Consider the following 12,835-nt stretch of genomic DNA (forward strand, 5'->3'; position numbering starts at 1 on the left):
TTGTTTTTTTGGTTTTTATTTTTTTTGACAGAAGGGAGGTTACCAGCTATACTCATAACTTGCAGTTATCCAGTTTTTTACCAGAAGGCCAGACAAATTTGTTAGGATCAGCTATGAGGATGGTAAAGTTTCTTAGTAAACAACAAATTATGCAAGATGTCTTGTCACTAAATGCTCTTTATTGCTAAATGTAGCATCTAGAGTTACACCATGACGATGGCAAGTGAAGAACTGAAAGTATGATGTCAATCTATATAAAAGACATACCAACCTAAACAAACATCCAAGTTAGTGACCTGGCAACTGGGACACAAGTCAATGTCTTAAGTGCTTGGAAAGTCAGGGCATCTATTCCTGGTTCTCCTCTCCTAATATATAAATTTTAAAATTAGTGCATTAAACCTATCAATTCATATGAACTCAGTAGGGTTTGATTCCTAAGTAACCTAACTGGTTTTATCCTGGGATGCAATATTATATGATGCATCAGAGAATTATTTATGACAGTTAACACTCCAATCAAATGAAGACCACATAAGTCAATCATACTATTTCATTGGGAGATTGTGATAGACATCTCTCCCTGAGAGACAAACCAGAATCTCTGGAAAGTGTAAATATGCTACATCACTTGACCAAATGGAATTTACAGATATGATTAATGTCACAAATATATGAGACAGGGAGATTATCTGGGTACACCCGATCTGATCACAGGTGCCCTAAAAAAGGGAAGAGAAAGAAAGAATGGTATTCTAAAGATATATTATGACAGATGGAGCAGGAAAAAGGAAGGGTCATTTTCTCATTGCTGGCTCTAAAATCTGCTGGGGCCAAGAGCCAAGGACTGTCGTGAGCTCTAGAAACTGAGAATGACATTTGACTGGCTGCCAGCAAGGAATCAGTCTTAAGTCTGACAACATCAAGGAAGTAAATTCTGCCAATAATCTCACTGAACAAGAATAACAATGGAAGCCCCACTAGAGCATACAGAAAGAATTCTTCCCTGCCAACACTATGATTTTTGCTCAATAAGACCCATTTTTGACCTATGGTCTACAGGGCTCTGAGATAATAAATGTGATCTGTTCTAAGCCCCCCAATTTGGGGTAATTTATTACAAAAATAAGAGAAAACCAATACAGAGATTCACATTAAGTGATGTTGGAGACATTGTTGATCTGCTCAGGATATATCAGTCTAAATCTTCTAAACCACTGTCAATTTAACTGTGGAGTTTGGGGATTTGATATATTTGACTTCCCAGCCTCCTTTCCAGCTGAGTATGAGGAGGAATAAATTCTTGCTAATGAGATGAATGTAGACATCAACAAGTGCTCTGCCCTTTGCTTCCTCTTCTTTTCATTCCTAGAACATTGCAGAAGTCATATCTAAGAATGGAATAGCAGGAAGATGTAAGAAACCTGGACCTCTGATGTCATTATTTTAAAGCACAGAACTAGTCACAGCATCCCAGCAGAAGTGTTGCTGTGTATAGTAAATAAATGTGTTTTATTGCAGAGGCTTGAATATGATTCTAAGGGAGAAAATATCTACAGTATTACTGTTTCACAGTGTTTAGTTGTGGATAGTATTTCTTTAGTGTCTTTTCAGCTGGTGCAAAAGTTCTTTTGTGGTTGGAAATGTTTCTCAGGAATGCAGGTTTTGGTACTTTTTTGTGTGTATAATTTTTTTTTTAAAGTTCTTTACTGGAATATAATTGCTTTACACTGTTGTGCCAATTGTTGAGGTACACCAAAGTGATCAGCTATATTTATACATATATCCCCATATCCACTCCCTCCTGTGACTCCCTCCCACCCTCCCTATCCTGGCCCTCTAAGTCATCACCCATCATCAAGTTTATCTCCCTATGTTACACAGGAACTTCCCACGAGCTATCTATTTTACACTTGCTAGTGTATATATATGTCAATGCTACTCTCTTACTTCATTCCAGCTTCCCATTTGCACCACCACCCTGTGTCCTCAAGTACGTTCTCTACATCTGCATCTTTGTACTTGCCCTATCATGGGTTCATCAATATCAGCCTCTTTAATAAGTGGTGCTGGGAAAATTGGACAGCTACCTGTAAAAGAATGAAATTAGAACACTTCCTAACACCATACATAAAAATAAACTCAAAATGGATTAAAGACCTACATGTAAGGCCAGACACTATCAAACTCTTAAAGGAAAACATAGGCAGAACACTCTATGACATAAAGCAAAGCAAAATCCTTTTTGACCCTCCACCTAGAATAATGGAAATAAAATCAAAAATAAACAAATGGGACCACATGAAACTTAAAAGCTTTTGCACAGTGAAAGAAACCATAGAAAAGATTAGAAGACAACCCTTAGAATGGGAGAAGATATTTCCCACTGAAGCAACTGACAAAAGATTAATCTCCAAAATATACAAGCAGCTCATGAAGCTTAATACCAAAAAAGCAAATAACCCAATCCACAAATGGGTGGAAGACCTAAATAGACATTTCTCCAAAGAAGACATGGAGATGGTTAATAAACACATGAAAAGATGCTCAACATCACTAATCATTAGATAAATGCAAGTCAAAGCCACAATGAGGTATCACCTCACTGGTCAGAATGGCCATCATCAAAAAATCTAGAAACAATAAATGCTGGTGGGGGTGCAGAGAAAGGGGAACCCTCCTGCACTGTTGGTGGGAATGTAAGTTGGTACAGCCACTGTGGAAAACAGTTTCAAAGTTCCTTAAAAAACTAAAAATGTAACTAACATATGACCCAGCCAATCCCACTACTGGACATAAACCCTGAGAAAATCATAATCCAGAAAGAAACATGTACTATAACGTTCATTGCAGCACTGTTTACAATAGCCAGGATGAGGAAGCAAACTAAATGCCCACCAACAGATGAATGGGTAAAGAAGATGTGGCACATACATAGAATGGAATATTACTCAGCCATAAAAAAGAATGAAATTGAGTTATTTTTAATGAGGTGGATAGACCTAGAGTCTCTCATACAGAGCAAAGTCAGCCAGAAAGAGAAAAACAAATACTGTATGCTAACTCATATATATATGGAATCTAAAAAAAAAAATGGTACTGATGAACACAGTGACAGGGTTTTGGTACTTCAATGAGTGTGGTATGACTGAGCACTTTAGGTTCCAAGGGTGCTTTTTTTTGCTGTGCATGTATTCAACATGTCTTTATCTCTTGTATGAACTTCTGTGGATATAGACAGCAGTGAATATAGACACATTTCATTATTTCACAAGAATTTAATATACTCCAATTTTCAACAAGAGAGTAGTATGAAAGATCTTAGAATGATCTGTTGATAGTCCACAGAAGAGAGTTGCATGTTTCTGTAGGTGTGGCTTTCATAATTATGATATTCCACGCATAGACACTTGATCTGAAAGCAGTTTTTAGACAAATATCTTACATTTAAAATTACATTTCACTGTCCTCAACATTGTTCCTGCTGCTGTATAATTTTGATATTAAAAACCATTGTTAAGTCTGGGCTTTGCAGGTTTCCTTATCATTTGTCTCACAATAAATATGACCCCTTCACCATTATTTGAAATAGTATCTCAAAGATGAAAATGATTTCAAGATATGGTTAATAATGCTACTGATCTGTGCTTATGTTTCAATCTATTTTTCCTTTGAATACGCATGTAGTCATAATAATAAGTTCCAATAACTAAAATTTTATCCTTAAGATAAAGTCAGCAAAATGTTTACAAATGGTCTCTAAAGGAAGAATAAGTTGTCCTAATTGTCTTGACAGATATAAAATATAAGCCAAAAAGAAAAATACAGGAAAATCACATATTCAAAAAAGGAAATATATATAGAGACTATACAAAGAACTCCCCAAAATCAACAGGAAGAAAGGGGACAACCTAATTAACAGATGTACAAAACTCTTAAATAGATATTTTATGAAAGTGGATAAACAGAAGTCAAATAATCATATAAAAGATGCTAATCATCATTAGCCATTATCAAAATGCAAATTAAAGCCAAAATGAGATTAGGCTATGCATGTATTTTAATGATTAGAATTAAAATGAAATAAAATATATCACAAAGTATTATAATATAACTCAAATTTGGTACAGAAGTATATAATACTTGAATAGTGATAGCTGTCCATGCATGGACATAATTTTCTAAAACATTTTTTTCCGTCTTTCCTATCATTAATCTTTATAAAGGTCTAAATCTATTCCTGTTTCCTATAGTTAAATCTAATATTCTCCTCCATTGTATTTTGTGAGTGTGTGTCTACGTGTGTTTGTGTGTGGGTGTTGTTACAGAAAACATTCTATACTTTTAAAACCACTGCACTGAGAGCAGCCAAAATTAACCTGGGGACATCCTTGGCTAGGAACTCAATACAGTAACCACTTGGAATTTTAGGTTGTGGCAACTGAGAGCAGTTTATTTGTAGAAATAGGGAGTCTTAAGGGGTTACATGGCAGTACAGCTAGAACTATTTCCATCCTTTCTTCCTGTTTGGTGTGATCTTGTGAATAAAGTTGAGGTGAAGGATTATTCTTGGAAACCCTTCAGATTCTGTTTCCCTTTTGTGCATCTAAAAAGGAATCAGTGAGTCCCCCCCATTAACCACCCCCCTTTTCTGTAGCCTGGGAGGTGATGAGGACCACCTGGCTCCTGTGGCTGTGAAGATGGAAGATTCATGTGGAAGATGACATAACTCCCTCCAACATCCCTGGATTTCCTACTTCTGAATTTTTAATGACAGAAAAGTAAAATTGTCTTTAATTTGAGACATTGTACAATTGCATCTTTTTTTAGAACAACATTTTTTTCATCAAAAGTAATATGTAATCAAAAATTTCTGATTTTGCAATGTGTATACTTCTTAACAATCATAAAATACAGTAAGAGAGGTAGAGAATTTTGAGGAGGAGTGGTATGGATAGATAGGATTTGGGTTGTTGTACCAAACTCCTTGAGTGGCAGGCAGAATGGTTTCCTGCAATTTGGAAATGTCCTGGGGAAGGAGCTGATCCCAAGGGGAAAGTATATTTCCTATTTAAAGAGCTCTATTTGTTACAACAATAGAATGTATTTTAGATGCTGGTGAACTCTGTTTCAAATATTTGTGAATTACCTAACTCTCAAAAAAAAAGAAAAAACAAAAAAAAAACTTTCTCATTTTCTCTCTCTTAACTCTATCTATAAAATTAAGCAGTATATTTAACTTCAATTTAAACAGGTAAGCATGAATCATTTTTGTCCAATAGCAAATTTAGTTTTATATATATATGTATGTATTTAGCATCAGCAAGAGAATGCTCAGTTTGGGAAATTTTAAAAAGTAATCCTTTGATGTAATTGTTTAACGTTAAACCCCGATTCACATAGCTTTTTACTTTTCTGATTCTCATCACTATATTATCAGATGAGAAATTACAAAATACTTTGTAACATAATAGGCTAGTAAACCCAAAATTACTGACCACTTCATCATCTCATCATAATCGTCTTAGGTGCTAATATTAATGATTACTATATGCTAAGCATGTTTTTAAATACTTTTCATGTATTAAAGCTGGGGCTATCTCTTAAAACCTTAATTGTACATAACTAAGGAGTAAAATGGACTTTATTAAATGGCTTTGCATCCTACTAATACCAGGGGAATCATTTGTTTGAAAAATTAAGTTCTATGGTTAGTGCATCAGAAAATACTAAAGGGATAATGGCATGTTTTCATTTTTATCTTTGGAGACTTCTCCTAAGTGAAACAGTCTTCTGAATTTCATTCACCAATTTTAGATTTTTATCTCCTATCTTCAATTTGATTTTATAAACTTGCACTTAATCATATTAAATATATTGCAATATAGCTGGTACACTTGATATCATAACCCCACACCAGAGAAAATCATTATATCTGTATAAATACCAAAAAAAATGGCTTATCTAAGTAAAAACAGAAACTGCTATATTTAGCTAAATTAGTAGTTTTATTTCTGAGTAATACAAATAGAAGGATCCAAAGGTTTCCAGAAGTCACAGAACCCAGTACATGTGTCACATAATTTGAGGAAATGTTTTGACAGTTTAGAAGATAAGTCCAATTTGTACAGGATTTGAGAAATTATAATATTTCTTTGCAGATGGTTTTACATTGATAGTTCCATTAATACAGTATTCATAAAATGTTGCTCCATTTGACACATAAAACTGATGCAAAACAAGATTGCAGTAAATGTAGAACACTGTATTCTTGAATATCAAGTTCTGTTGTCCTTTTTCCAGCAATTTTATTGGCACCTTAGTTTCAGTATGCTTTTCAAATGTACTAGCATTCTTGAACAGTAGGAATAGTTGACAGAAGGGATCAAACAACATGAGAAGACCTTACGTAAAGAGAAGATACAATAAAAAAGATTAAAGCAAGTGGTAGTCTCTGAAGGCCATGGTTAGCTCATCAAATGTAGGTGCAGTATGCAAGCCAGTCGAAAAAAAATATGAGTAATTCACTCAACAAAACACTTTTAATTAGTGTCCCTGTACTATGCTCTGTATTGAATTAAATAGGTGAATAAAATGTGTTTAAAGTGTCAGGATGAGGTAGTAAAAAAAAATGCATCATTATGTAGACTCATACACATGACATCATTCTTAGGAATATAGCCTTTCAGCCACTAGTTTCTGATCATTTCAAAGACACAGTTGTAGTATTTCATATTTACTACAATTGCATTTTCTTTGGATGAATTGAATAGTAATGGGGCAAGTTTAAATACCTTTAGTACTTTAAAAGTAGTGTGGAAAATTGTAGATGGTAAAAGAAATTACTGTTTAACTTTTTTTTTCTTAGACACAGAATTCCAGAGGATGCCAAGTTTTGGATGGACTGTAGCTTCTACCCCATGTGTGTCTACTTTTTTGTAGTTGAAAATTTGACCACTGTCCTCACTTAACACCCTTAGAATATGGATATAGGTGTGACTCTTCTTTGCAGTGAATTAGCCTCTGTGGACTTTCAAAGTAGTTAAAGCATAATATGAAAGTTATGTACAAAATGCTGAAGACAATGAAGTGATTTGCTACTTCTGCAAGAGTGAGTGAAAACAGTGTTATTTCTAAATCCGCCCCCCCCCTCCCCACTCACACACCATGGAAGACAACCTTGAAATATACTGGCAGGGAGAGACAGAGAAGGTCTGAATTTTGGGTAGAACACTTGCTTACACCCAGGGGACTATTCCAAAGAAGCAATCATGTTGACTTACTTTTAATTTATTCAAGCAGTTAGTAAATCCATTTTTGTAGAACAGATATGCTGCACATTGCATCAAAAGAAGCTTATAATCTAGTTATAGCAAAAAGAAAAGTACAACATAAAGATGGGCAATTTCAACCCAACACTTTCACATCCTGAACTAACCCACACGTGTGCAAAGAAAAAAAAAAAAAAAAAAAAGGATGAATGGATGAAATAGGTTAGCAAAAATAGCAATTACTGAGGACCTGGGTAATTCAAGCAGATTTCAGAGGTGAGTTGTGCTGGCTTGTGTCTTACAATAAGTGTGTGAGAGGTGAACATTCTACTTAGAATTGCTTTCTTGAACATAAGTGCGAGATGAGTCTGCCTCTTACCTGTTGAGTATTCATTGACAGGAAGACCAGCTTACAGTTCCTTTCCTTCTGACTGAAAAATATGAAAACAAATTACGACTGCTGGTTTTATAGACTTCATAGATTTTATAGATGTTTACATCAAAATACACAGTTTTCAATATTAAATATTATCGCATAATACTGAGTGGTCAACACATCACTTTGTTTTAAAATAAACTGGCCTAAATATGCAAATGTCAAAACTAAACAAGACTCTGAAAGTAGCATAAGGACAACAGCAACATATCGCTCTTAAAAATTAACTATAGTCATCCCTAAAACTATCTTAGATGGCTTACAAAATATTTAATTGTGCAAACAAATTAGTTTGGGATTGAAAATGCTTAAAAACAGATCGAGAGGTGAGGAGAAAAAGATGTCTGCCAGAAGAAGAAAATTGCTGATACAACTGAATATAAATTCAGATTTTCCATTTGTGACTGTTTACATGAACAGCATGTCTTATAATACAAATGCTTGTCTTCCGAAACAAAAAATATGGTAATTTATAGCAGAAAGAAGAGACTAAACAGGATTCCTTTCCTTAAAAATATATTGAATAATAATGAAAATTCCATTTCACCACACTTTTATGGATCGTATCTGTTATAGGTTTTGTTTTTTTATAAGGAATTGGAAAAATCAAATGTATACTCTTCTGTTTATACACAAGAAAACAAGGGCCAATGAAAGTGAAATGATGGTACCTCTGATTGAATCATTTCCACAGATAAAATATGAAGAGATGGAAGCAGAAGACAACGTTTCCACGGCAATGCAATTTGTACTCCTGGGATTTTCTGACCTTCCAGACCTCCAAGGTTTACTATTTGGCATGTTCTCCATCATTTATATCATTATCTTAACTGGAAATAGCCTCATAATAGTAATAACTAGGCTAGACCCTGCACTACAGAAACCTATGTATTTTTTCCTGGCAAATTTTTCCTCGCTGGAAATCTGTTATGTGTCTATCACTCTCTCTAGGATTCTGGTGAATCTTTGGACTCAGGATAGAAGGATTTCTGTGCTGAACTGTGCCACCCAAATGTGTTTCTTCCTTATACTGGGAACTGCTGAATGTTTCCTCCTGGCTGTGATGGCCTATGACCGCTATGTGGCCATTTGTAACCCTCTGCACTATCCCCTAATTATGAGCCAAAAGACCTGTATCCAGCTGGCTGTTGGCTCCTGGATCAGTGGAATCCCAGTGCAGATAGGGCAAACCTGTCAGATTTTCTCTCTGCATTTCTGTAACTCTAACCAAATTAACCACTTCTTCTGTGACATACCCCCTATTCTGAAGCTGGCGTGTGGAGACACTTCTGTGTATGAGCTGTCTGTCTATGTCTTAGTTCTGTTGTTTGTTGCCATCCCTTTTATGTTGATACTTGCTTCTTACAGCAAAATCATTTCTACTATTCTGAGGTTGCCAACAGCCAGAGGAAGAACCAAAGCCTTCTCCACATGTTCTTCTCACCTGCTGGTTGTGCTTTTATTCTTTGGATCTGCTACCAGTACCTACTTCAGGCCCAAATCCAGTCATTCTGCAGGAACTGACAAAATGCTGTCTCTGTTCTACACCATAGTGACTCCGATGTTTAATCCCATGATATACAGCCTTCGGAACAAGGATGTGATTGCAGCACTGAGAAAAGTATTACTTAAAAAGTAGTACTATGAGTTTAATTGTGATAAATGTTTTAACTATTTTAACTGCCACATAGTTATCAGAGAAAAATTTTAAATCTCTCCCTTCCCCCTTTAAGAAATTAACTATTTCTAGCTTATAAGGTACTTTTAGATACTTTAAATAACACACAATTTACTGAGCTTAAATATTTATTAAACAAAGTATCTTCAATACTCTATACTTAAAGAATAATCTTGTCTTGTGAATAAAAGACTACTGTGCATGGGGTATTTTATGAAAAAACAAAACATAATTTAATCTGTTAAGGTTTTTGGCTTAAATATGAGGGTGAGTCAAGAATTACTGTACTGTGGCAGTAGAATTTATTTTAATTACCTTTTAGAAAAGACAAATACATCCTTTTCCAACATAATCTCCTTGTTTTTCAATATACTTTGTCATCTGTCAACAAGCTTTCGTATTCCCTCAATAAAAAATGTTTTAGGCTCAGCCATGAGCCACAAATGCATTGCTGTCTTCCCTTCCTTATCAGAGTTGCATCTTCCTCTTCTTAGGGCTGCTTTCAGGGGACTAAACAGGTGAAAGTCTGATGGAGCATGATCAGGACTATGGGGAGGATGCTTTAACACTTCAAAATGAAGTTGTTGCAGAGTTTCCACAGTGTAGGCAGAAGTATGCAGATGTGCATTTTCATGCACCCTTGGATAGCAGTCCTCTGCATTTAATACGAGGATGTGGATGGGCGTGTGGCTCCTTCTTGATGGCTAACACTGGTGTGAACTTTCTTGCACTTTTCTATTGATTCATACACACTTCTTAGTGACAAAATACTTTATCTTACTGCACAAAATGTCTTTGATAAATAACAGCACCACATACACCCTCAAACCAAAAAAAAAAAAAAAAAAAAAAAAACTGAATCACAGCATATTGCTCTTCTTTTGTGCAAATCACAAGTGGGGCATCCGTTTTTGCTTACAGCATGGTTAGAAATGAACTGAAGTAACACGTTCACACCTGCACAGCAGTGACTGGAGAGACAGTAGCCTTGAGTGGAAAGTGCTGATAAGATTGTTTGGCCAAGAGAAGTTTTAACATAACCGAGTGAGGATAATTTTTGACACACCCACCTATACTGTAAATTGTGCAAGATTCTTTACCTAAATAATGGCTTAGATCTTCACACTTGTATTTGTCATCTTTTTTTTTTTTTTGCATTAAAACATTTTTCATTGTTTATATCTTTAAATTAATGTTATTTTACTTGGAGTCTATATATGATTATTTTTTATGATAACCTTTTGATTTGACTTTTCAGTTGACTGATTTTTTTGACACAATAAACTGCATATATTTAAAGTGTACAATTTCATTTTTTTTTCTTTTTTAGTAATGTATATATGGCAACCCCAATCTCCCAATTCACCCCAACTCAACCCCTGTCTCCTCTGCTTTCCCCCCTTGGTGTCCATATGTTTGTTCTCTACATCTGTGTTTCTATTTCTGCCTTGCAAACCAGTTGGTCTGTACCATTTTATAGATTCCTCATATATGAATTAATATATGATAATTGTTTTTCTCTTTCTGACTTATTTCACTCTGTATGACAGTCTATAAGCCCATCCCTGTTTCTACAAGTGTCCCAATTTTGTTCCTTTTTATGGCTGAGTAATATCCCATTGTATATATGTACTACATCTTCTTTATCCATTCATCTGCTGATGGACATTTAGGTTGCTTCCTTGCCCTGGCTATTGTAAATAGTGCTGCAGTGAACATTGGTGTTCAGGTGTCTTTTTGAATTATGGTGTTCTCTGGATATATGCCCAGTAGTTGGATTGCTGGGTCATATGGTAATTCTATTTTTAGTTTTTCAAGGAACTTCCATACTGCTTTCCATAGTGGCTCTATCAATTTACATTCCCACCAAGAGTGCAAGAGCATTCCTTTTTCTCCACACCCACTTCAGCATTTACTGTTTGTAGATTTTCTGGAGATGCCCATTCTAACTGATACCCCATGGTAGTTTTGATTTGCATTTCTCTAATAATGAGTGATGTTGAGCAGCTTTTCATATGCCTCTCGGCCATCTGTATGTCTTCTTTGGAGAAATGCCTATTTAAGTCTTCTGCCCATTTTTGGATTGGGTTTTTTTTTTTTTTTTTTGATTTTGAGCTACATGAACTGTTTAAATATTTTAGAGATTAATCCTTTGTCTGTTGATTCATTTGCACATATTTTCTCCCATTCTGAGAGTTGTCTTTTCATCTTGTTTATAGTTTCCTTTGCTGTGCAAAAGCTTTTAAGTTTTAGTAGGTCCCACTTATTTATTTTTGTTTTTATTTCCAGTACTCTAGGAGGTGGATCAAAAAAGATCTTGATGTGATATGTCAAAGAGTATACTTTCTATGTTCTCCTTAGGAGTTTTATAGTGTCTGGCCTTACATTTAGGTCTTTAAACCATTTTGAGGTTATTTTTATGTATGATGTTAGGGTGTGTTCTAATTTCATTCTTTTACATGTAGCTGTCCAGTTTTCCCAGCACCACTTATTGAAGAGGCTGTTTTTCTCCATTGTATATTCTTGCCTCCTTTGTCATAGATTAGTTGATCATAGTTTATCTCTGGGCTTTCTATTCTGTTCCATTGATCTATATTTCTGTTTTTGTGCCAATGCCATATTGTCTTGATTACTGTAGCTTTGTAGTGTAGTCTGAAGTCAAGGAGTCTGATTCCTTCAGCTCTATTTTTTTCTCTCAAGATTGCTTTGGCTATTCGGGGTCTTTTGTGTCTTTGTACAAATTTTAGTATTTTTTGTTCTAGTTCTGTAAAAAAGGCCATTCGTAATTTGATGGGAATTGCATTCAATGTGTAGATCACTTTGTGTAATATAGTCATTTTCACAATGTTGATTCTTCCAATCCAAGAACATGGTATATCTCTCCAACTGTTTGTGTTGTCTTTGATTTCTTTCATCAGTGTCTTATAATTTTCTGAGTACAGGTCTCCTTGTCCTTTTCTGAATACACCAGCTGGTATTTTGACAAGTCAGGACCATCAGGAGAAGTGACCTTATCATGGCTTGATAATCCCCTTCCTTAGCTGCTTTCTTTGCAGCTTGGTCAGCTAACTGGTTGCCTTTTATTACATGTGTGTTGCCCTTTTGGTGGCCTGGGAAATGCATTATGGCCACTTGTGAGGGTGTATGGATGATGTCTAATAATGACAGGATTTCAGATGCATGTTTCATGTCTTTATTGTTTGAAGTGAGGCACCCCATTTCTTTCCAGATTTCCCTGTGAGTGCACACCATGGAAAATGCATATTGAGAGTCTGTGTATTTCTTTTTGTTGTTGTTAGAGTATAGTTTCTTTACAATGTTGTGTTAGTTTCTGCTGTACAGAAAAATGAATCAGTACACATATATCCCTTATTCTTTGGATTTCCTTAGCATTTAGGTCACCACAGAGCGTTGAGAGTCTATGTATATATTTATCCAATTCCCTTCAGT

At 35.2% G+C, this 12,835-nt stretch overlaps 1 protein-coding gene across 1 annotated transcript; it reads left to right on the forward strand.

Moving 5' to 3' along the window:
- Positions 1 to 8,392: 8,392 nt before the first annotated feature.
- On the forward strand, positions 8,393 to 9,346 carry LOC130849867 (olfactory receptor 10AG1-like). Its single transcript, XM_057729088.1, has one exon. It carries the CDS (start codon positions 8,417 to 8,419, stop codon positions 9,344 to 9,346), a length of 930 nt encoding a protein of 309 aa, XP_057585071.1. The 5' UTR covers positions 8,393 to 8,416.
- The last annotated feature ends 3,489 nt before the right edge of the window (positions 9,347 to 12,835 follow it).

The sequence above is a fragment of the Hippopotamus amphibius genome, chromosome 3 (assembly GCF_030028045.1).
Source record: "Hippopotamus amphibius kiboko isolate mHipAmp2 chromosome 3, mHipAmp2.hap2, whole genome shotgun sequence".
Taxonomy (NCBI): domain Eukaryota; kingdom Metazoa; phylum Chordata; class Mammalia; order Artiodactyla; family Hippopotamidae; genus Hippopotamus; species Hippopotamus amphibius.